The sequence below is a fragment of the Lissotriton vulgaris genome, chromosome 9 (genome assembly GCF_964263255.1).
Source record: "Lissotriton vulgaris chromosome 9, aLisVul1.2, whole genome shotgun sequence".
NCBI classification, from domain to species: Eukaryota; Metazoa; Chordata; class Amphibia; order Caudata; family Salamandridae; genus Lissotriton; species Lissotriton vulgaris.
The window spans coordinates 769860419-769887037 of NC_141697.1; the positions used below are offsets into that span (position 1 = coordinate 769860419).

Here is a 26619-nt window from a genome sequence, read left to right on the forward strand (position 1 = left end):
GGGAATAGTAATTTTTACCCTCCGGCTATCCAACGCTTTCCCTACTGTTGTACTCTCTGGAGTGGGAATAGTAATTTTTACTCCTACGATATCCAACGTTATCCCTACTGTTGCACTCTCTTTGGAGTGGGAAATAGTAATTTTTACCCTCCCGCTATCCAACGCTTTCCCTACTGTTGCACTCACTGGAGTGGGAATAGTAATTTTTACCCCTACGCTATCCAACGCTTTCGCTACTTTTGCACTCACTGGAGTGGAAATAGTAATTTTTACTCCTAAGCTATCCAGCACTTTCCCTACTGTTGCACTCTCTGAAGTGGGAATAGTCATTTTTACTACTACGCTATCCAATGCTTTCCCTACTGTTGGACTCTCAGGAGTGGGAATAGTAATTTTTACCCTTCCGCTATCCAACGCTTTCCTTACTGTTGCACTCATTGGAGTGGCAATAGTAATTTTTACTCCCATGCTATCCAACGCTTTCCCTACTGTTGCACTCACTGGAGTGGGAGTGGGATTAGTAATTTTTACCTCTACGCTATCCAACGCTTTCTCTACTGTTGCACTCTATGGAGTGGGAATAGTAATTTTTACCCTCCCGCTATCCAATGCTTTCCCTATTGTTGCACTCACTGGAGTGGGAATAGTAAATTTTATGCCTACGCTATCCAACGCTTTCCCTACTGTTGCACTCACTGGAGTGGAAATAGTAGTTTTTACTCCTAAGCCATCCAACACTTTCCCTACTGTTGCACTCTCTGGAGTGGGAATAGTCATTTTTACTACTACGCTATCCAACGCTTTCCCTACTGTTGCACTCTCAGGAGTGGGAATAGTAATTTTTTCCCCTCCCGCTATCCAACGCTTTCCCTACTGTTGCACTCATTGGAGTGGCAATAGTAATTTTTAACCCTATGCTAGCCAACTCTTTCCCTACTGTTGCACTCACTGGAGTGGGAGTAGTAATTTTTACCTCTACGCTATCCAACGCTTTCCCTACTGTTGCACTCTCTGGAGAGGCAATAGTAATTTTTACCCTCCCGCTATCCAATGCTTTCCCTACTGTTGCACTCACTGGAGTGGGAATAGTAATTTTTATGCCTACGCTATCCAACGCTTTCCCTACTGTTGCACTCTCTGGAATGGGAATAGTAATTTTTACCCTCCCGCTATCCAACGCTTTCCCTACTGTTGCACTCACTGGAGTGGTAATAGTAATTTTTACCTCTACGCTATCCAAAGCTTTCCCTACTGTTGCACTATCTGGAGTGGGAATAGTAATGTTTACCCTCCGGCTATTCAACGCTTTCCCTACTGTTGCACTTTCTGGAGTGGGAATAGTAATTTTTACTCCTACGATATCCAACGTTATCCCTACTGTTGCACTCTCTGGAGTGGGAAATAGTAATTTTTACCCTCCTGCTATCCAACGCTTTCCCTACTGTTGCACTCACTGGAGTGGGAATTGTAATTTTTACCCCTACGCTATCCAACGCTTTCCCTACTGTTGCACTCACTGGAGTGGGAATAGTAATTTTTACTCCTAAGCTATCCAACACTTTCCCTACTGTTGCACTCTCTGGAGTCGGAATAGTCATTTTTACTACTACGCTATACAACGTTTTCCCTACTGTTGCACTCTCAGGAATGGGAATAGTAAGTTTTACCCTTCCGCTATCCAACGCTTTCCCTACTGTTGCACTCATTGGAGTGGCAATAGTAATTTTTACCCCTATGCTATCCAACGCTTTTTCTACTGTTGCACTCACTGGAGTGGGAGTGGGATTAGTAATTTTTACCTCTACGCTATGCAACGCTTTCCCTACTGTTGCACTCTCTGGAGTGGGAATAGTAATTTTTACCCTCCCGCTATCCAATGCTTTCCCTACTGTTGCACTCACTGAAGTGGGAATAGTAAATTTTATGCCTACGCTATCCAACGCTTTCCCTACTGTTGCACTCTCTGGAATGGGAATAGTAACTTTTACCCTACCGCTATCCAACGCTTTCCCTACTGTTGCACTCACTGGAGTGGGAATAGTAATTTTTACCCCTACGCTATCCAACGCTTTCCCTACTGTTGCACTCACTGGAGTGGGAATAGTAGTTTTTACTCCTAAGCCATCCAACACTTTCCCTACTGTTGCACTCTCTGGAGTGGGAATAGTCATTTTTACTACTACTCTATCCAACGCTTTCCCTACTGTTGCACTCTCAGGAGTGGGAATAGTAATTTTTCCCCTCCCGCTATCCAACGCTTTCCCTGCTGTTGCACTCATTGGAGTGGCAATAGTAATTTTTAACCCTATGCTAGCCAACTCTTTCCCTACTGTTGCACTCACTGGAGTGGGAGTAGTAATTTTTACCTCTACGCTATCCAACGCTTTCCCTACTGTTGCACTCTCTGGAGAGGCAATAGTAATTTTTACCCTCCCGCTATCCAATGCTTTCCCTACTGTTGCACTCACTGGAGTGGGAATAGTAATTTTTATGCCTACGCTATCCAACGCTTTCCCTACTGTTGCACTCTCTGGAATGGGAATAGTAATTTTTACCCTCCCGCTATCCAACGCTTTCCCTACTGTTGCACTCACTGGAGTGGTAATAGTAATTTTTACCTCTAAGCTATCCAAAGCTTTCCCTACTGTTGCACTATCTGGAGTGGGAATAGTAATGTTTACCCTCCGGCTATCCAACGCTTTCCCTACTGTTGCACTGTCTGGAGTGGGAATAGTAATTTTTACTCCTACGATATCCAACGTTATCCCTACTGTTGCACTCTCTGGAGTGGGAAATAGTAATTTTTACCCTCCTGCTATCCAACGCTTTCCCTACTGTTGCACTCACTGGAGTGGGAATTGTAATTTTTACCCCTACGCTACGCTTTCCCTACTGTTGCACTCACTGGAGTGGGAATAGTAATTTTTACTCCTAAGCTATCCAACACTTTCCCTACTGTTGCACTCTCTGGAGTCGGAATAGTCATTTTTACTACTACGCTATACAACATTTTCCCTACTGTTGCACTCTCAGGAATGGGAATAGTAAGTTTTACCCTTCCGCTATCCAACGCTTTCCCTACTGTTGCACTCATTGGAGTGGCAATAGTAATTTTTACTCCTATGCTATCCAACGCTTTTCCTACTGTTGCACTCACTGGAGTGGGAGTGGGATTAGTAATTTTTACCTCTACGCTATGCAACGCTTTCCCTACTGTTGCACTCTCTGGAGTGGGAATAGTAATTTTTACCCTCCCGCTATCCAATGCTTTCCCTATTGTTGCACTCACTGAAGTGGGAATAGTAAATTTTATGCCTACACTATCCAAGGCTTTCCCTACTGGTGCACTCTCTGGAATGGGAATAGTAACTTTTACCCTACCGCTATCCAACGCTTTCCCTACTGTTGCACTCACTGGAGTGGGAATAGTAATTTTTACCCCGACGCTATCCAACGCTTTCCCTACTGTTGCACTATCTGGAGTGGGAATAGTAATTTTTACCCTCCGGCTATCCAACTCTTTCCCTACTGTTGCACTCTCTGGAGTGGGAATAGTAATATTTACCACTACGCTATTCAACGCTTTCCCTACTGTTGCACTCACTGGAGTGGGAATAGTAATTTTTACCCCTACGCTATCCAGCGCTTTCCCTACTGTTGCACTCTCAGGAGTGGGAATAGTAATTTTTACCCTCCTGCTGTCCAACGCTTTCCCTACTGTTGCGCTCACTGGAGTGGGAATAGTAATTTTTACCTCTACGCTATCCAATGCTTTCCCAACTGTTGCACTATCAGGAGTGGGAATAGTAATTTTTACCCTCCGGCTATCCAAAGCTTTCCCTACTGTTGTACTCTCTGGAGTGGGAATAGTAATTTTTACTCCTACGATATCCAACGTTATCCCTACTGTTGCACTCTCTTTGGAGTGGGAAATAGTAATTTTTACCCTCCCGCTATCCAACGCTTTCCCTACTGTTGCACTCACTGGAGTGGGAATAGTAATTTTTACCCCTACGCTATCCAACGCTTTCGCTACTTTTGCACTCACTGGAGTGGAAATAGTAATTTTTACTCCTAAGCTATCCAGCACTTTCCCTACTGTTGCACTCTCTGAAGTGGGAATAGTCATTTTTACTACTACGCTATCCAACGCTTTCCCTACTGTTGCACTCATTGGAGTGGCAATAGTAATTTTTACCCCCATGCTATCCAACGCTTTCCCTACCGTTGCACTCACTGGAGTGGGAGTGGGATTAGTAATTTTTACCTCTACGCTATCCAACACTTTCTCTACTGTTGCACTCTCTGGAGTGGGAATAGTAATTTTTACCCTCCCGCTATCCAATGCTTTCCCTATTGTTGCACTCACTGGAGTGGGAATAGTAAATTTTATGCCTACGCTATCCAACGCTTTCTCTACTGTTGCACTCACTGGAGTGGGTATAGTAATTTTTACCACTACACTATCCAATGCTTTCCCTACAGTTGCCCTATCTGGAGTGGGAATAGTAATTTTTACCCTCCGGCTATCCAACGCTTTCCCTACTGTTGCACTCTCTGGAGTGGGAATAGTAATATTTACCACTACGCTATCCAACGCTTTCCCTACTGTTGCACTCACTGGAGTGGGAATAGTAATTTTTACCCCGACGCTATCCAACGCTTTCCCTACTGTTGCACTATCTGGAGTGGGAATAGTAATTTTTACCCTCCGGCTATCCAACTCTTTCGCTACTGTTGCACTCTCTGGAGTGGGAATAGTAATATTTACCACTACGCTATTCAACACTTTCCCTACTGTTGCACTCACTGGAGTGGGAATAGTAATTTTTACCCCTACGCTATCCAGCGCTTTCCCTACTGTTGCACTCTCTGGAGTGGGAATAGTAATTTTTACCCTCCTGCTGTCCAACGCTTTCCCTACTGTTGCGCTCACTGGAGTGGGAATAGTAATTTTTACCTCTACGCTATCCAATGCTTTCCCAACTGTTGCACTATCTGGAGTGGGAATAGTAATTTTTACCCTCCGGCTATCCAACGCTTTCCCTACTGTTGTACTCTCTGGAGTGGGAATAGTAATTTTTACTCCTACGATATCCAACGTTATCCCTACTGTTGCACTCTCTTTGGAGTGGGAAATAGTAATTTTTACCCTCCCGCTATCCAACACTTTCCCTACTGTTGCACTCACTGGAGTGGGAATAGTAATTTTTACCCCTACGCTATCCAACGCTTTCGCTACTTTTGCACTCACTGGAGTGGAAATAGTAATTTTTACTCCTAAGCTATCCAGCACTTTCCCTACTGTTGCACTCTCTGAAGTGGGAATAGTCATTTTTACTACTACGCTATCCAATGCTTTCCCTACTGTTGGACTCTCAGGAGTGGGAATAGTAATTTTTACCCTTCCGCTATCCAACGCTTTCCTTACTGTTGCACTCATTGGAGTGGCAATAGTAATTTTTACTCCCATGCTATCCAACGCTTTCCCTACTGTTGCACTCACTGGAGTGGGAGTGGGATTAGTAATTTTTACCTCTACGCTATCCAACGCTTTCTCTACTGTTGCACTCTCTGGAGTGGGAATAGTAATTTTTACCCTCCCACTATCCAATGCTTTCCCTATTGTTGCACTCACTGGAGTGGGAATAGTAAATTTCATGCCTACGCTATCCAACGCTTTCCCTACTGTTGCACTCACTGGAGTGGGAATAGTAATTTTTACCCCTACGCTATCCAACGCTTTCCCTACAGTTGCACTATCTGGAGTGGGAATAGTAATTTTTACCCTCCGGCTATCCAACGCTTTCCCTACTGTTGCACTCTCTGGAGTGGGAATAGTAATATTTACCACTATGCTATCCAACGCTTTCCCTACTGTTGCACTCACTGGAGTGGGAATAGTAATTTTTACCCCTACGCTATACAGCGCTTTCCCTACTGTTGTACTCTCTGCAGTGGGAATAGTAATTTTACCCTCCTGCTGTCCAACGCTTTCCCTACTGTTGCACTCACTGGAGTGGGAAAAGTAATTTTTACTGCTACGCTATCCAATGTTTTCTCTACGGTTGCACTCACTGGAGTGGTAATAGTAAATGTAACCCTCCCGCTATCCTACGGTAAAAATATTGTATACGTTTAATTAATAATATGTTTATACATATATATATATATATATATGTATTACAAAATTAAATAGTTTTTTTAAGTAACATTAATTATTTATTAATTTTAAGGTTATTTAAGTATTTTAAGTATGTTTAAGTTAATTATATTTATTATTTCATTCATTTTCAATTACTTTTAATACATTTTTAAAAATTTGATATTTGGACTATATTTTTTAATAACAATATTTTTGATTCGATATTTTTGTACTTACATGTTTGGAGATAGGGATTCAATATTTTTGCATTCTATATTTTTTACTCCATATTTTGGTAAGTGTATATTTGTGTCATCAATACTCTTTCAGAGATCCTATATATATATATATATATATATATATATATATATATATATATATATATATATATATATATATATATGAAAAAACCATAGGTTATAGACCATATATAGTTAGGAATTCGCATTTACAAAACCTTATTTTACTCACACAAAACCATTGAAATTCCATATATAGTTAGTTGCACTAACTATATATCGCGCACCCGCAATCCACTGCTGATGATGTCACATATTACATCATTCATGACATGGTCAGTGACATCACTGATGACATCACTGATGACATCTCAAATGACATCACTGATGACATCTCAAATGACATCACTGATGACATCACTGATGACATTTCATTTGACATTACTGATCACATCACTGATGATATCATTCATGTGATAATACGATGAACCTCTTCAGACTCTAATATAACCTTAGATACAATCAGTGTAAACAGACACTCACAGACTGTCACTCAACCATGGAGTTACTCACACACCTAGTTAGTCATGCAAAGAATCAATCACACCTCCATTTCCTCAACTATACAGTTATACAAACTTTACTTATTCAAACATATACTAACACATATTTACTCTCTTATACAATCCCTGATACAAGTTCACAATGATCCATACAGCCACTCACACATTCACTGGCTCTTATGCACAGTTATTTATATATGTCAACTCTCACATGTACTGTGTTTTACATATGTACTTACTTTGACATGTAGCACTGAGATATCCATTCACTCACCAATACACTCATGCACACAGTCAACCGCCCATACAGCTGTTTCCACATGCACTTTTGAAACCATACATCTAGTGAATCAACTGCTCACACATCTTTGCACAGAATCATACACCTCCCAGCCACCCACACACACACTCAGTCTCCCATACAAATACTTGGGCAACCAATCAATAACCCATATAGTTACTCATATAGCTACTTATCAACACATGCAACAGTTTACAGAACAACAGCCATAATTATGCACAAATTAAGACAGTTTAGTCACTAACCCATGCACTCAGTGAGACACATTTAATCACTCACTCATACAGTCAGTCATGCACCTAGTAAATCCTTCATCCAGACACTTATACATCCACTCATTCTTCAATATGTAAGACATATTTTAACTTTACAGAAACATACAGTCACTGGATGTTGTCATCAGTGATGTCATCAGTGATGCCATTTGAGATGTCATCAGTGATGTCATCAGTGATGTCACTGACCATGTCATGAATGATGTAATATGTGACATCATCAGCAGTGGATTGCGGGTGCGCGAAATATAGTTAGTGCAACTAACTATATATGGAATTTCAATGGTTTTGTGTGAGTAAAATAAGGTTTTGTAAATGCGAATTCCTAACTATATATGGTCTATAACCTATGGTTTTTTCAGTGAATTTTCAAGGTTTTGTAAATGCTAATTCCTAACTATATATGGTCTATAACCTATGGTTTTTTCAGTGAATTTTCAAGGTTTTGTAAATGCTAATTCCTAACTATATATGGTCTATAGCCTATGGTTTTTTCAGTGAATATATATATATACATACATATATAAACATATATCATCTGTATATCTATATAAATACAAACATAAATGCATGCATACATATACTTATATGCATACAGATGCATGTTATTTACATGAAAGTTGAAAAAACACTAATAAAAGCAAAGCTAAAAAGCCACCTCATTACAAACAGAATGGCTTTAACTTAAACGAGGGCGAGATCTATTGCATTTTCAATGCTTGTTTACTTTGGTTCCATCAAGAAGGCATTCAGATGTGTCACACATTTGCCATAAATTCTGAATGTTAGCACTCTAGTTGCACATTAGATCACTGTAGTAAAGCTACTGCTCACCAGGGACGTCTGCTGTTGGTATTCAAAGTGCATGTTTCAGTCTGCATGTCAGAATTTTTTTAATGAAATAGAAGAGGATTTGAGAAGTCACTCAAAATGATCCCTAATTTTTCTTTCTGAAGCACTAATCATACTTTCTATGGCAAAATTTACCCCCTCATGTTGTTCCTTTTTAAATTGAGTGTTTTCAGACTTACCACTTCATTCCAATCAAGATGGCTTCTGGTGTGCCATACTTTTGTCATAAGTAAGACTGTTAGCGCTCTAGTTGTTCTTTAGAACACTCTGGGACATTCTGTCATTGGGCTATACTTGGGGTTCATCTGGGTGATATTTGGGCTACATTTAGGCTCTTTTGTCTCTGGTGGCCATCTTGGGAGACTGTATGTCAGATTTTTTTAATGAAATTGAAGAGGGTTTGAGAAGTCACTCAAAATGTGCCCTAATTTTTCTTTCTGCAGCACTAATCATAATTCATATGGCAAAATATACCCCCTCATTGTGTTTCTTTTTAAATTAAATGTTTTAAGAGTTACCACTTTATTCCAATCAAGATGGCTTCAGGTGTGCCATACCTTTGTAATAAGTAGGACTGTTAGCGCTCTAGTTGTTCTTTAGAACACTCTGGGACATTCTGTCATTGGGCTATACTTGGGCTACATCTGGGTGATATTTGGGCTACATTTGGGCTCTTTTGTCTCTGGTGGCCATTTTGGGAGACTGCATGTCAGAATGTTTTAATGAAATAGAAAAGGATTTGAGAAGTCACTCAAAATGTGCCCTAATTTTTCATTCTGCAGCACTAATCATACTTTCTATGGCAAAATATACCCCCTCATGTTGTTTCTTTTTAAATTAAATGTTTTAAGAGTTACCACTTTATTCCAATCAAGATGGCTTCAGGTGTGCCATACCTTTGTAATAAGTAGGACTGTTAGCGCTCTAGTTGTTCTTTAGAACACTCTAGGAGGCTGCAGTAGAACACAAAGGAATCAACTGACAGTCTCTGTCCTTGTTGGATGTACATGTTTTACTGAGAATGTCAGACTTCATTTTCACATGACTGAGAAAGATAATGTGAATTTACAGAAAATATGCTTTCAGTTTAGCTTATAGATCCCCTTCCAAACCACTGTGGGAAAATCATGAGATATTAGTTTTCTTTCAAACAATATTCATGATATCACAGCAGAAGGTTTTTTCACATGGTAAAATCACCTTAGAACCCACCACAATTCCTAAAACGAGTACGGTACCATCAACAAATGATTTATAATGTAACTAAAGTCCTAAAACCCTGTATTAACTACAATGCTTTTTAATGAGGTGCTATCATGTATATTGGTCCCAAGATGGCTGCCAACACTTCTTGGATGAAGTGCTGACAGCCAATCAGATCAGATGTGTGGTTAGGCTCCGCCCAGATATATATCTTTTTTTGAACCTAAATTACTCAAAATCCACTGGAGCACATATATTGAGACCTAGCAAAGGCACATCGGGCTAACAGTCCCTACAATTTTGCCAAGTTTCGTGCAAATCTATTCAGCCATTCGAGCTAAAAGTGAGGCCAACCGCCCTATGGAAATTAACATGGGAAAAACGAGTTTTGGGACCCCCCTTTTTTCTCGGCCCCCCCTTGATGAAACCCCCCCGAATTGTCAGGGGCTGCTCAGAAACAAAATGTTCCATTTTCCTGAAAATTTCAGCCAATTCCGTCCACAAACGCCAAAGTTATTAGACATAGAATTTTCAAAAATCCAATCGAGAAAAAATCCTAACTATATATACCTACTGGCGACCGCCAGTAGGTAATATATATATATATATATACATATATATATATATATATATATATATATATATATATATATATATATATATATATATATATATATATATATATATATATATATATATATATATATATATATATATATATATATATGTATGTATGTATGTATGTATGTATGTATGTATGTATGTATGTATATATATATATATATATATATATATATATATATATATATATATATATATATATATATATATATATATATATATATATCCATCAAAAAACATTTGCTTGCTAAGAGATGGCCCGCACAGGTAGGTCGATTTATGCCTTTTATTTGTTGGAAGGAACACAAATCACCAAAACATCAGCTGTGTCACGCTGTAGTAATCGCCTCGCCCAATGCGTTTCGTGAAAACACTTCATCAGGGGCATCACGGGAAGAAAACGTCAGAGCAAAGTTAATCACACCAATTTTAAATGTTCAGTCTTCGCCTTAATGGGCGTGGCTACTCTTGTAGCCTTCTGGATCTTGTGGTGCCAGGTATTCCTACAGTGAGGTGCTGTGTATTTTTTAACATTCATACAGAGCTAATACTATATTTTAATCTCGTACCCCACTTTCCCCGACGCTGTGCAAAGAGATCTTAACAAACTAAGACAAAGGAACCAACCTACAGCTGTTAGAAAACAAAATTTGACCAAGGAACAAAAGAATATTCTCAGTACTATCAGCAATAATGAGAATGTAATCTGCAAACCTTCAGATAAAGGAGAAAACATCGTCCTTCTGACGAGAGAACAGTACTGTCGTGAAACATTACAACTCAATGATGGCAGATATTATGAGAAGACGACACAAGATCGATACCAGGAGAGTATTTCCTCTTATCATGAATTGATCACGAAATGGAGAACTCTTTAAATGCTCGAAATGGATGAATTCCTGTTCTTAAAGAACTATGAACCAGTGATCCCGACTTTTTATCAACTGCCCAAAGTGCACAAGAATCTAGTAAATCCACCCGGGAGACCCATCGTATCATCGAAAGGGGGACTAACAGAGAATCTCTCCAAATACATAGATTCATTTCTTTCACAGTTGGTACTTGAACTTGACTCCTATGTGAGAGATTCTAAGGATTTTATCTGACAATTGAGCAATATTGATTGGGACCCGGCATTTCTGATGATCACCCTTGACATTACAAGTTTGTATACCTGCATAGATCATTCTCTGGGACTCCAAGCAGTCACTTACTTCTTGAGAAAGAGACCCTTGAAATTTGCAGAACACAACAGCATGTTATTGGAATGTATAACATTTTGTCTACACAATAACATTTTTTTATTTGAGGGTGACCTATACAGGCAAACATCTGGGATGGCGATGGGCACCTGCTTCGCCCCCAGTAATGCGAATCTCTTCGTAGGCTGGTGGGAGGAGCAGGTGGCCCTGTCCGACATAAACGCCAGATGGGGCGAGAATGTGGTCGTATGGCGTCGATATATCGACGACCTTTTCCTGATCTGGAGGGGCTCTTCCAGTCAGGCAGAGGAGTTTGTGAAAGATCTAAATAAGAACTCCCTGAATCTCAGTTTTACACATGAGATAAGTGGGATCTCAATCAATTATCTTGATCTGAAAGTATTTATCAGAGATGGAGCCATCTATACAGAACTTTATAGAAAGCCAACTGCTGGCAACTCCACCCTTCATGCGCGGAGTAGCCATCCTCCCAACCTGATTAAAAGTATCCCATACGGAGAACTTCTCCGATTGAGACGTAATTGTACTCATGACTCTGACTTTGAAAAAGCAGCTAAACAATGCATATCTAGATTTAAGGTCAGAGGGTATGAGGAAGGGCTCCTACAATCTACCTATAAGAAATCCCAAAACATGTCTTGGGTTGATCTTCTGAGGGATAGGGAGAACATCTCAAATACCGACAAATCCTCTAAAAAAGGGTCAACAAGGTCAGTTTCGCATGATCACTGGTTACTCTGAGGATGCTCAGAATGTGAGACAAATTTTCAAACGAAATTGGCATATCCTACAGACTGATCCAGTCATAGGCTCGGATGTCCCCAAATCACCTTTAATGACTTTCCGTAAAGCCAGATCTATCAAGGACATCCTTGTACAGAGCCATTTACCTCCTAAGATGCCACCCACAGGAAGAATAAAAGACATGAAGGGCTTTTTCCCATGTGGGAAATGTAAGGCCTGCGCCACGAGCAAAAGGGTTCTCCAATACACTATCCCTGGGTGTAAGAAACCTAGAAAGATCAGTAAATTTATCTCCTGTCTCACCCCCTTCGTTGTTTATTGTTTGACCTGTCCCTGTGGGCTAAAATACATAGGGAGTACGGTCCACAATGTTAAGATCAGAATCTTAGAACACCAGCGGGCAATAGCTAATAAAGATGAAAATTATCCCGTAGCCCGGCATTTTGCCTTGAAGCACCAAAGCAACAGAGAACTGTTACAATACTATGGTATTGACAATGTTCCAATCAATCCCAGAGGAGGCAATAGGCTTCAACGACTTAGGAGGCTCGAATCCCGCTACATTATAGACTTATTAACCAAGGCACCGAAGGGGCTAAATAGGAGTGAAGAGTTAACGGTACACCTAGGTTAAAGAAAAGAAAATAAAAGAATAAAATAAAAGAAAATAATTTCCCAATGAACTGTATTGATTATGTAGCTGCATAGCATATGAAAAATTTGTCTAATGAGCGAGTATGAATGAAGGGACTTAGCTTCTACTGTGATGTTTTTCTTTTATGTGCATAACAGAGGTTGGTTAATCAAATATGAACTACAAAAAAACATAGTGGTCAACTTAGGCTATAAGGTTGTGCCGATACACGGCTTGATTTCTATCCACATGTGGGGTACGAGATTAAAATATAGTATTAGCTCTGTATGAATGTTAATCATTGGAGTTTATCCAGTAATTATATCCCAGCAATATGTGGACTTTTGCCAATCCACGGCGAGATTAAAAATAAAACCGTTGCTGACCACAAGATAATAATGTATCACAAGCATAAGTGAGGAATATGCCATATGCTTTATGATGTCTCTGTTAAAACATACTGTTTTACAATGAAATGTTGACTAGGCTAAAATGGCGACCATGAATGTAAAGTAACTTGATGAATTGTTCCGTCATCGCTGTTGTTTACACAGTGACACGGAATCTTTTAAAATGGTATCTGACGCTACGAATCGATGTAACACTGACGAAGGAGTAATCCGAAAAGCGTCTGTTATTCATACCTCGCTGAAATAAATGATTTTCGATGCAAGCTTCCTGAGTGCCTGTATTCCTGTTGGAACTAACGGAATTGGTAGCGCAATATATATATGTATATATATATATATATTCAAAATCCTTCTAGTCAGAGGGACAAATAGGTCGCACTCCCGTAGTTTTTTGCAATTTCTGTTTTCTTTTCTTTCCACCTTCATTTGTATGGCTATAGGCGAGACGATTCACGCATTTCGGTATCTCCAAATACCTTGCTCACGATCAACCGACCACTTGTCACCGGCTAATACATATATTCAAACAGTCATTACCTCATTTCCTGTTTGGTGATACAAGCGCCCCTTTGCTTTATGGTACATGTAGTTTTTTCGTTATGATATATACACATGTTTCAAATACTTGTGACAGTGCTGATACTATTTTACATATCCAAATTACAGATATTTAATACAATAATAGTGCAATAAATAGCAATTCTTTTCATGAGGAAAGAAGAGGACAGGATATAAGAAAAGACACCAAGGATTGGTGTCTTTTCTTATATCCTGTCCTCTTCTTTCCTCATGTCACAGATTTGTCTTTAGATCATGTCTAACCTTAGTTATTTTCTGATATGCCCTTTCTTTACTCCTTCTTCTCTGCTCTTGCTAATTTAGGGCTGTTCTACCAGCATGCTGAAAGCCTTGTCTCCTTATACCTTCTGTTGTCTATTCCTTATTTCCAGCCTGTGGAATAACTTGCCACAAACAGTGCAAGGAGCGTTTATCTGTGGAGTGCCGCAAGCGTTCTAAAAGCGTCAGTGTGGAGGGGGTATCCCCGCAGAAGAGCCGTTCTCTCAGCTTCTCCCTGTACAGCCCCACACGGACTACTGCAAAGCCACCAGGTATGTTTGCAGGCGCACGATGATGATGGAGGAGACTGATGAAATTGGCCACCACAGGGCTGTTACCATGTCTCCGGACTTATCATTTCTCCTTTGTGTTGAACTGGCGAGTAGGCATTATCTGACCCCCGGTTAACAATCGCTCTGTTTATACATGGCCTGGAAGATGTTACACTGTTGTCTCTAGTTGCAGTCCCCTTGGAAAATAACCTGAGAGTGCAGAGTCAATTTGGAATACAAAACAGAGTCTGCCTGTGAGCTATATTATGTTAGTTGTTTCTAATATCCTTTGTATGAATTGAATCTTCTCTTAGAGTGGAACTGCTGGGATCCCACGCAGAGTAAGAAGTTGGAAATATAATAATTGGTTGACAGTGAAAGGAATTATATCCTAATAATCAGTTATGGCATACTATTTTTATTGTTTGTCCCTTAATTACTAATAACTGAATCATCCCCTATGTGGCCTTTAGGAGTGCATACTGATAGGAGAAGAGAACGACTGAGGGGAAATCAAGAGGTTACCAGGAAAGCATCACTGATTTTTCAGCAAGCTAAAAGTCAGCTGGTGACAGTGACATGATTCAGAGGTTGACAGGAATTTAGAAAATGGGTGGATTTAAGAGAGGTATCGGCCCTGATAGAAAGCCCACAACAGTATCATCAGACAGACCATTCATGGTCCTTCTTTTTCTCCCTTATCTATACAGCTACTTCCAGAGCTCTAAACTGAACAGCTAGCTCATGATGGAGGTTGACGGAGTGGTAGCTAGTTACACCTGTAATACAGAAGTGTCAGGTTTAGAGAGAGAGGCTCCCTCTAGTTGATGAAAGTGAGACCTTGGTGCTCCCTTTTCCTGGCATCCACAGCACTATGCCTAAACCTTGGTGGCTGGGGCTGTTCTGGTGATGTCCCATTGGTTTCGGACTGACCTTTGCTTTATTCCAGCTGTCAACTATTGACATTGCAGGTCAAAGAACTTTGCTTCTTTCTTTCAAGAATTTTCAGAGTAACCGATAGTAGCACCAATAAATTCTAAAATGCAGAAGGCCAGTGTTAGAAGACCACTGTGCTTCTGTGTAACATTTCCTCACACAAAACAATTAAACCAGCTTCTCACCAAGAATACATTGGATTTTTGGGCAGATTAAGTAGTGAATTTGTAAGGCAGGTTTATGTTCCAAACAAGCCTGAATGTCCTTAAATGGCAAGTAAAGATCACATGCAACATCCAGTCGCCACTCTTTGGACACTCAGAAACTGTCCGCAAATAGCATCTTCCTGTTTCTCAGCTTCATAATGTTATGTCAACTGGGCCCTGTGGATGAACTTGGACTGCTGATCTGGCATCATGCTCCCAACCCCCAACTTGGTCATGTAATATGTCACCAAAGTTGCCAGATGATCTACAACCAACGCCCGGTCCCTAAGATCTGTCTTGTAATCAGTCACTGAAGTGCAGTCATTAATTTCTTTACATTGAGTTGTTACAGAGTGCCAAGTTGCTTAGCTCTACCAGATCAGTTACCTCTAACGCTTTGAGGGGAACTGTGACCAAACCCCTTCCCCAGAGCTCCATCTGAAGATGTGTCATCAAGACCCTGTAACTGTGCTGTGTGGTGATCTGTCGCGAAGGCCTTGCTGTGGGGAAATCATTCACAAATATTCTGTTGCTGACAACTGTCAAAAGAACTGTCATGAAGGTCCTGTCACAGAGCTCTGTCAATTTATCTGTCAACAGTGTCCATTTCTTGAACTTTGTCAGGTGATCTGTGATCAAGACCAACTCAGCGTGGTGTCTCCATGAAGTAAGGTAAGGCGCCAATGTCTTGCATCAACATTGGTGGTGGTTCCATAAATACTGCTAAAGTACTAAAGAGCAGTATTTTTTCAGTATCTGAAGAGCAAGGAAAATCCTTGCCCTGTTCCTCTGCCATATCGAAACTCTGGCAGTAAGCTCATTTTGTACCATCAATAAAGGTCAAGACAGGGGGCATGTGGTAAAACCTAAGCTGGGCACAAAGTGCCTGTTCATCCGGTCTTGCCACTGCTAATATAATGAAGGGAGGCTCAGCCTCTATATCCTCCCGAAGCGCTGCCCCCGCATCCTGCTGAAACGTGTCTTCTGTATCCTGCCCTCGTGGTCTGACTCACTAACCGGGGAAACCTAATTTTGGAAGAAAGGAAACCGGGGTCTCTTTATCTCATCTCTGCAAACAGGAAGGTGTCATGGCAGAAGAAGGGCACGGAGTGATAAGTCAGAAATAACCTACTCTGGAATAGTGACGACAGTCCTTGAAAGCAAAAATAGGCTCGGAGAGATCAAAGCTGTCTGACTCCAGAAAGTGTTGGAGTGAGGATTTTAAAGTAGCATAAACTCCGAGTCATTTCTAAAGACATAGAGCTGCAGAAAACACCAAGATTCTGAGATCCATTGAGTCAGAATGTCTTCAGAGATCCTAACCCCTGACTGACAGCTTGCAAGGGAAGAGAGTGCCTAGAATTTGCCTAGTATGTTACATTATATTATGTCATGCTATATTACACAGGAGATCTATAAAGTGAAAGTCGCCAGTTATTACTTCTATTGGTGTTTTTAAGTTCGTGATGGGTCAGACTGGTGTGTGTTGAATGGGTATACCCTGGAGAAGGTGCACCCTAAGGTAGAATGCAGTGGTTCGCCCAGTCTTCCTTTAGTCTTAGAAGAGCAGGTCAATGGATTCCAGAGGTGGGATTTAAAATCGTGGAGCCCATCACAGAACCATCTAAAGGCACAATGAGTGCTGTACTGTAGCTAGGTAGGGGATCTTAACTGTCACCATGAGGATGGCAAGGACAACATGAAGGTCCGATTGTTTCCTCACTATTATTTTTGATATGGGAATGTGGGTCCATAGGGGTAGCTGGGTGTCTTTGCATACCTTATATCTCATCTCGGTGTTTCACACCATAACTCACTCTGTTTCTCACCTTGTGTGTGAGATTAAACCCAGCATGGTGGTTTGATATCTAGCTTGCTATGCAGGACATAGAGAGGGATACCAGGTGACCACATTTTTGTTTGTTTATGTTACAGCACCCAAGATTCAGTGTCTCTTGCAGTGGCATTAAAAGTGAATTGCCCTGAAGAAATTGCCTGATAAAAACCAAGGCAATGAAACATGTCGGCTGTAAGTAGAGAGTGAATCGATAGGTAGTATTTACTCTTTCCTTTTTTAGTATATGTGTGTTCACTGTTCTGCAACAAAGAAAGGAACGAAAGTAAAGTTTATTGTCCTAGTTGCACAGTGACTTATATGTTAAGTGTTACATGTTGTTAGTTGTGTCACATATAAGTTGTGTCCACTGCACCATCCACTGTCCTTTTTATTTTTGGGGTTTGAGACACGTTTTTGTTTTAGCTTGATGGCACCGATGATGAGAACAGGGCCATCCTGGTGAGTACCAACCAGGGGCCCCATTGGTGGTGCGCCCGTGAGGTGCCATCTCGCTTTTCACACATTTTTTGTCTGTGCTGTACTGTCTGTATATATCAGAGAGGTTGTTGTTTTAAAGAGGCAGTAGATTGAAACATCTTAGGATTATCTTGAGACTAAAGAGATCCCTTGGATAACGAATTTCGACCAAGGATGTTTACAGTCCAGTAAATGAATATTGCCATAAGAACTAGGACTGGTGTTGTTGATTAGCTTACAGAGTGGAGGGCGTCCTAGTTCTGTTTGTCTTTCCCTCTAGACTCCCATTTTTGTAGTGCCTTGTGTACGGCGGCTCAGCCGTGAGAGTACTCTTATACAACCTTACGTCGTAACTCTGATTTTTATTCATATATGTGGTCAGCATAACCTGGCTTCCCTACCACTTACTGCACAGTCAAACCATCAATAAGTCTGTTTTCTGAGAATGGACAAAAATTGCCTGGCTTTCACGAACGAACAGATTGCGGCAATTTTTGCGCGCCCGTCATTATTTGAAGGGAATCCCCTTTCTGGTAATAACAAAGTCAGAGAAGAATGGGAGAAATTGAGTAATCTAAAAAAGAAACACATAAGAATTGCTCTGCATGGGGCTCTTATGACTGAATACTATCAGTCTGGAGCCTCACCTGCAAGTCTAATAGTGAGAATCGAACCGCGGATCTTCCTTGACGATAAACAGTTCCGACGTGATTGGAGCTTCATCGCCAATAAATGTACTAGGGACTGGCTAATATTGATAATAAGTACAGCCCAGAGATTAAGTGAAGAGGTACTTAAAGAGATCATAGAACTTGAGGAGGCCATTAGTCGGGACAGTAGTTTTACTGACGCTAAAGAACATCTACAAAAAATTCAAGACGACCTGGATGAGTACAAACAATACATGATAACTCAGAAGATAAGGGGATTACAGCGTAATTTACAACGCTATACACATGAATGGGCTTTCCCCTACGTCAACGATTCATACTACGAACCCGCACAAGAACAACAACAGCCACAACAATTCGGAGGAGGGAGAAGAGGCAGAGGAGCCAGATTCCAACCACAAAGGCGAACACCTGCAAACTGGACCTTCGACACTACATCTAGTGAGGACGAGCCTGAGCCAGGACCCAGTACCAGCAGAGTAAGATGTAACCAACCGGAAGCTTCCAACACTGACCTGAGTACCTTGTTGCGTAGTTTTTTAGAACAGGGACAAGCATCCAACAAGGGACCGGGACAACAAGGGAAAGGAAAAGGACGCGGCAATCGGCTACCACAACAATGGCAAACATTCTCGCCACGACAGACACGGAGCAGGGGAAAGAAGCCACTGTGATGAGCATTGTGGTTAACTTGTCCGACCATCAATTAACAATGGAGGAAGAGCGTGTACTTAACAAAGGGCTGGGATTCGTTCCCACCCCGATCCATGACGCTTTCAAATGTCGCACTGAGTTTCATGAGACCATGCGAAAAATTAAACTAAAGAAATTCTTCGCGAAACAACCATCTGAGGAGATTAAAGGCTTCAATACCAATTTTAAAAAACCCTCAACTTTTTGTCCCCCGACCGGGGCATTAGGCCCTGAAGTGGCAGTATTCGAGGCCAAAGTTTTAGAGGAAATTGGAAAAATAGAAAATAACAACAAATCAAGTGGATTCAAAAATATGATGAAAAGTGATTGGGAGGCAATGAGGTCCCTTCAGAAGAATGACAACATCACTATAAAAAGCGCCGACAAAGGCGGAGCCATCGTTATATTAAACACCTGCGATTACGAGGCTGAAGTTCGCCGTCTACTTAATGTGAGAACTAACTACCAACCTCTCACCAAAGACCCCACCCCAGATCTGATGAAAATGATAACTGACCTAGTGGGGACTGCAAAGGAGAAGAAGTGGATAAGTGCGAAGGAAGCTGAGTTCCTCATGAACACCAATCCCAGGACCCCTGCCTTCTACATCCTACCGAAGATACACAAGCCGGCCCGGCCGCCGCCGGGCCGGCCGATTGTATCTGGAATCCAATCCATCTTGGAGCCTTTATCTCAGTTCGCTGATTATTTTCTCCGCGAATCGGTAGTAACCCAGAAATCCTATGTCAAGGACACCATGGACATCTTAAAAATCCTGGACCAAATAACATTTGATCCTGTCAACGAATACATTGTGACTATCGATATAGAGTCCTTATACTCTTGTATACCTCAGGATGCCGCACTAGTGGCCGCATCTAGAGCGTTGGCCACACAGGAATGGTTTTACGATGCCCCCCAAAGCTTTGTGTTACAGTGTGTGGAAATTGCTCTCACAAGAAACTTTTTCTGCTATAAAGATGACCTCTTTCTGCAAGTGACGGGAACGTCTATGGGGGCTACAATGGCTCCCAGCCTGGCCTGTATCTACGTGGGCCAATTTGAGGAGCACGTCATCGAATCTGACATCAATCCCTTCAGAGGCCACATACGCCTCTGGAGGCGATACATTGATGACGTGCTCCTCCTGTGGACAGGCGAAGAGACACTCCTGGTCCAATTCTTAAATTGGTTGAACACTCAAGATTTGAGCCTTCGCTTCACCTGGAATTACCACCACACAAATGCGGTCTATCTTGATCTGGACATTGAGGCATTTGGAGGGGGCTTTCGAACAAGTGTGCATCAAAAGCCGACCGATAGAAATTCACTACTGTCATACCGGTCATATCATCCAAGAGCACTAAGGGACAATCTCCCTGTAGGACAATTTCTCAGGTACAGGCGAAATTGCTCTTCTACGGAACTATATAAGGAACAAGCAGGAGTTTTGAGTTCGAAACTGGAAGCCCGTGACTACCCATGGAGAGTAGTCAAGCAAGCCCAAAAAAGAGCCTTGAATACACCCAGAGCAGCCTTGTTAGAGACACAAGTTAAAGAAAAGTCAGACTGTCTACCTGTAGTCATGACTTATGATCCCATGGCCACAAAGATCCGCCAGTCTATAAGGAAGCACTGGTCTCTACTTTCCACAGCGGATTTTAAGATGCCATCACCACGGTTTGCCTTCCGAAGAGCAAGTAACCTGAAAGACAAACTGGTTCACACCAGAAGTGTTGGAAGACCAGAAGCTGAGAACACCACCATCCCTAAAGGACATTTTCCGTGTGGGAGTTGTTCCGTATGCCCCCTGACAAAGAAAACCACCACCGTGACTCTTCAATCTGGAAACACTTGGTCACTGAATCACTTTAGTAACTGCAATACAACCAATGTGGTATATAGACTAAAGTGTGAATGTGGATTGGAATACATCGGACTTACCACACGTAAGATCAAACTCCGCATTCAGGAGCATGTCAGTACAATAAAGATTGGAAAACTGACTACGAAGTTAGTGCAACATTGCCACCGCAATAAACACACTTTTACATGGGTGGTGTTGGAGAGAGTGATGGGCGATGTGCAATCTGTGGAAAGACGCCTAATTACCAAGGAAGCTCGTTGGATATATCAAGAGCAAAGTGAACAGAAAGGGCTGAACGAACTACTGGAATGGAACAAGTTGCGTTAAACCACCGGAAGAGCTGTCTTCCAGCGCAGTACTCTGCTGTCCCTTTGACTCTTGGTTCCCCTCCTTCTTAAATTAAAAGTGAATCTTCTTTATGAATTAACATCTGAGAATTATAACACCCACATTAAAGATTGACATATGTACTACACCTTCCATGACAATATTGGATATTTTCACTTCAGTAGAAATGTGATATTCACCTCACCCCTTTTTGACTAGGCTTAACATGTGATAGGTCCATATTAGCCATTAACAGTTTTCTACTTCCCTCTTAGACCTCATTGATATAGGCAACCCCTCTGAGAACAATGTGTCGGTTGGCACTACAATCACAACCTCTTAATATACTGTAACCTTTGGAAATTGTCAACATTTAAAATTCCATATTAGTCAAATAAAGTGTACTTTTTCCTACACCAGCGTACATCCAAAGTGTAGTTATGCGTTTTTAATACACTGGCGCATAAAGTTTTTTTTAATATACTGGCGCATAATGTTACACTAGTTTGACCTCTATAATCCATTCATTTCCGGGCATAGGGTCCGTTTACAAATGGCCGCGTTCTTCTCCAGAAGACCGGCACCCACTATGAGAACGACCTAAGGACCAATCACATAACCCGTAATTCGGCAGCCGGGCCCCGGGGCATCAGACACTGTGGACCAATCACAATGCGCTGAACGCGATCTCAGGAACCAATCAGTGAACCTGAAAACCGGCATCCAAGCTCCACGTCATCCCACCTCGTGGACCTATCCCAGTGCGCGAAAACTCGACCTCAAGCCGGTAAATAAACAGAGATTCACACGGTCGGCGTTCGAGGGTTGAGAGGACGCCGACCGCTACTCTGACACCGGTAACCCTTAGCTTAACTGCATTTAGGCTGTGTTCACTGCGCAAGGTAGGAGAAGACTCCAATACTAATTGAATGCACTGTGATTTTTGCATTCCAGTAACTTTCTCAAACGGGGAGTAAGGACCATGCTCACCTAAGGGAGCTGGATTCTGAATTAGCCTAACTTCATGACTGGTATGAGAGGCAAAACTGCATACAGGGTAATAATGGAATTTATTTACCAATACAGCATGGTGGTTTGATATCTAGCTTGCTATGCAGGACATAGAGAGGGATACCAGGTGACCACATTTTTGTTTGTTTATGTTACAGCACCCAAGATTCAGTGTCTCTTGCAGTGGCATTAAAAGTGAATTGCCCTGAAGAAATTGCCTGATAAAAACCAAGGCAATGAAACATGTCGGCTGTAAGTAGAGAGTGAATCGATAGGTAGTATTTACTCTTTCCTTTTTTAGTATATGTGTGTTCACTGTTCTGCAACAAAGAAAGGAACGAAAGTAAAGTTTATTGTCCTAGTTGCACAGTGACTTATATGTTAAGTGTTACATGTTGTTAGTTGTGTCACATATAAGTTGTGTCCACTGCACCATCCACTGTCCTTTTTATTTTTGGGGTTTGAGACACGTTTTTGTTTTAGCTTGATGGCACCGATGATGAGAACAGGGCCATCCTGGTGAGTACCAACCAGGGGCCCCATTGGTGGTGCGCCCGTGAGGTGCCATCTCGCTTTTCACACATTTTTTGTCTGTGCTGTACTGTCTGTATATATCAGAGAGGTTGTTGTTTTAAAGAGGCAGTAGATTGAAACATCTTAGGATTATCTTGAGACTAAAGAGATCCCTTGGATAACGAATTTCGACCAAGGATGTTTACAGTCCAGTAAATGAATATTGCCATAAGAACTAGGACTGGTGTTGTTGATTAGCTTACAGAGTGGAGGGCGTCCTAGTTCTGTTTGTCTTTCCCTCTAGACTCCCATTTTTGTAGTGCCTTGTGTACGGCGGCTCAGCCGTGAGAGTACTCTTATACAACCTTACGTCGTAACTCTGATTTTTATTCATATATGTGGTCAGCATAACCTGGCTTCCCTACCACTTACTGCACAGTCAAACCATCAATAAGTCTGTTTTCTGAGAATGGACAAAAATTGCCTGGCTTTCACGAACGAAGAGATTGCGGCAATTTTTGCGCGCCCGTCATTATTTGAAGGGAATCCCCTTTCTGGTAATAACAAAGTCAGAGAAGAATGGGAGAAATTGAGTAATCTAAAAAAGAAACACATAAGAATTGCTCTGCATGGGGCTCTTATGACTGAATACTATCAGTCTGGAGCCTCACCTGCAAGTCTAATAGTGAGAATCGAACCGCGGATCTTCCTTGACGATAAACAGTTCCGACGTGATTGGAGCTTCATCGCCAATAAATGTACTAGGGACTGGCTAATATTGATAATAAGTACAGCCCAGAGATTAAGTGAAGAGGTACTTAAAGAGATCGTAGAACTTGAGGAGGCCATTAGTCGGGACAGTAGTTTTACTGACGCTAAAGAACATCTACAAAAAATTCAAGACGACCTGGATGAGTACAAACAATACATGATAACTCAGAAGATAAGGGGATTACAGCGTAATTTACAACGCTATACACATGAATGGGCTTTCCCCTACGTCAACGATTCATACTACGAACCCGCACAAGAACAACAACAGCCACAACAATTCGTAGGAGGGAGAAGAGGCAGAGGAGCCAGATTCCAACCACAAAGGCGAACACCTGCAAACTGGACCTTCGACACTACATCTAGTGAGGACGAGCCTGAGCCAGGACCCAGTACCAGCAGAGTAAGATTTAACCAACCGGAAGCTTCCAACACTGACCTGAGTACCTTGTTGCGTAGTTTTTTAGAACAGGGACAAGCATCCAACAAGGGACCGGGACAACAAGGGAAAGGAAAAGGACGCGGCAATCGGCTACCACAACAATAGCAAACATTCTCCCCACGACAGACACGGAGCAGGGGAAAGAAGCCACTGTGATGAGCATTGTGGTTAACTTGTCCGACCATCAATTAACAATGGAGGAAGAGCGTGTACTTAACAAAGGGCTGGGATTCGTTCCCACCCCGATCCATGACGCTTTCAAATGTCGCACTGAGTTTCATGAGACCATGCGAAAAATTAAACTAAAGAAATTCTTCGCGAAACAACCATCTGAGGAGATTAAAGGCTTCAATACCAATTTAAAAAAACCCTCAACTTTTTGTCCCCCGACCGGGGCATTAGGCCCTGAAGTGGCAGTATTCGAGGCCAAAGTTTTAGAGGAAATTGGAAAAATAGAAAATAACAACAAATCAAGTGGATTCAAAAATATGATGAAAAGTGATTGGGAGGCAATGAGGTCCCTTCAGAAGAATGACAACATCACTATAAAAAGCGCCGACAAAGGCGGAGCCATCGTTACATTAAACACCTGCGATTACGAGGCTGAAGTTCGCCGTCTACTTAATGTGAGAACTAACTACCAACCTCTCACCAAAGACCCCACCCCAGATCTGATGAAAATGATAACTGACCTAGTGGGGACTGCAAAGGAGAAGAAGTGGATAAGTGCGAAGGAAGCTGAGTTCCTCATGAACACCAATCCCAGGACCCCTGCCTTCTACATCCTACCGAAGATACACAAGCCGGCCCGGCCGCTGCCGGGCCGGCCGATTGTATCTGGAATCCAATCCATCTTGGAGCCTTTATCTCAGTTCGCTGATTATTTTCTCCGCGAATCGGTAGTAACCCAGAAATCCTATGTCAAGGACACCATGGACATCTTAAAAATCCTGGACCAAATAACATTTGATCCTGTCAACGAATACATTGTGACTATCGATATAGAGTCCTTATACTCTTGTATACCTCAGGATGCCGCACTAGTGGCCGCATCTAGAGCGTTGGCCACACAGGAATGGTTTTACGATGCCCCCCAAAGCTTTGTGTTACAGTGTGTGGAAATTGCTCTCACAAGAAACTTTTTCTGCTATAAAGATGACCTCTTTCTGCAAGTGACGGGAACGTCTATGGGGGCTACAATGGCTCCCAGCCTGGCCTGTATCTACGTGGGCCAATTTGAGGAGCACGTCATCGAATCTGACATCAATCCCTTCAGAGGCCACATACGCCTCTGGAGGCGATACATTGATGACGTGCTCCTCCTGTGGACAGGCGAAGAGACACTCCTGGTCCAATTCTTAAATTGGTTGAACACTCAAGATTTGAGCCTTCGCTTCACCTGGAATTACCACCACACAAATGCGGTCTATCTTGATCTGGACATTGAGGCATTTGGAGGGGGCTTTCGAACAAGTGTGCATCAAAAGCCGACCGATAGAAATTCACTACTGTCATACCGGTCATATCATCCAAGAGCACTAAGGGACAATCTCCCTGTAGGACAATTTCTCAGGTACAGGCGAAATTGCTCTTCTACGGAACTATATAAGGAACAAGCAGGAGTTTTGAGTTCGAAACTGGAAGCCCGTGACTACCCATGGAGAGTAGTCAAGCAAGCCCAAAAAAGAGCCTTGAATACACCCAGAGCAGCCTTGTTAGAGACACAAGTTAAAGAAAAGTCAGACTGTCTACCTGTAGTCATGACTTATGATCCCATGGCCACAAAGATCCGCCAGTCTATAAGGAAACACTGGTCTCTACTTTCCACAGCGGATTTTAAGATGCCATCACCACGGTTTGCCTTCCGAAGAGCAAGTAACCTGAAAGACAAACTGGTTCACACCAGAAGTGTTGGAAGACCAGAAGCTGAGAACACCACCATCCCTAAAGGACATTTTCCGTGTGGGAGTTGTTCCGTATGCCCCCTGACAAAGAAAACCACCACCGTGACTCTTCAATCTGGAAACACTTGGTCACTGAATCACTTTAGTAACTGCAATACAACCAATGTGGTATATAGACTAAAGTGTGAATGTGGATTGGAATACATCGGACTTACCACACGTAAGATCAAACTCCGCATTCAGGAGCATGTCAGTACAATAAAGATTGGAAAACTGACTACGAAGTTAGTGCAACATTGCCACCGCAATAAACACACTTTTACATGGGTGGTGTTGGAGAGAGTGATGGGCGATGTGCAATCTGTGGAAAGACGCCTAATTACCAAGGAAGCTCGTTGGATATATCAAGAGCAAAGTGAACAGAAAGGGCTGAACGAACTACTGGAATGGAACAAGTTGCGTTAAACCACCGGAAGAGCTGTCTTCCAGCGCAGTACTCTGCTGTCCCTTTGACTCTTGGTTCCCCTCCTTCTTAAATTAAAAGTGAATCTTCTTTATGAATTAACATCTGAGAATTATAACACCCACATTAAAGATTGACATATGTACTACACCTTCCATGACAATATTGGATATTTTCACTTC

At 41.8% G+C, this 26619-nt stretch overlaps 1 protein-coding gene across 1 annotated transcript in view; it reads left to right on the forward strand.

Moving 5' to 3' along the window:
- Positions 1-26619, forward strand: part of RASGRP2 (RAS guanyl releasing protein 2) — a 362009-nt gene that overhangs the window by 288533 nt on the left and 46857 nt on the right. The window contains exon 15 of the mRNA XM_086938498.1: positions 14161-14319. Within this exon, the coding sequence (XP_086794624.1) occupies positions 14161-14319 (159 nt within the window). The remainder of the gene's footprint in view (positions 1-14160; positions 14320-26619) is intronic.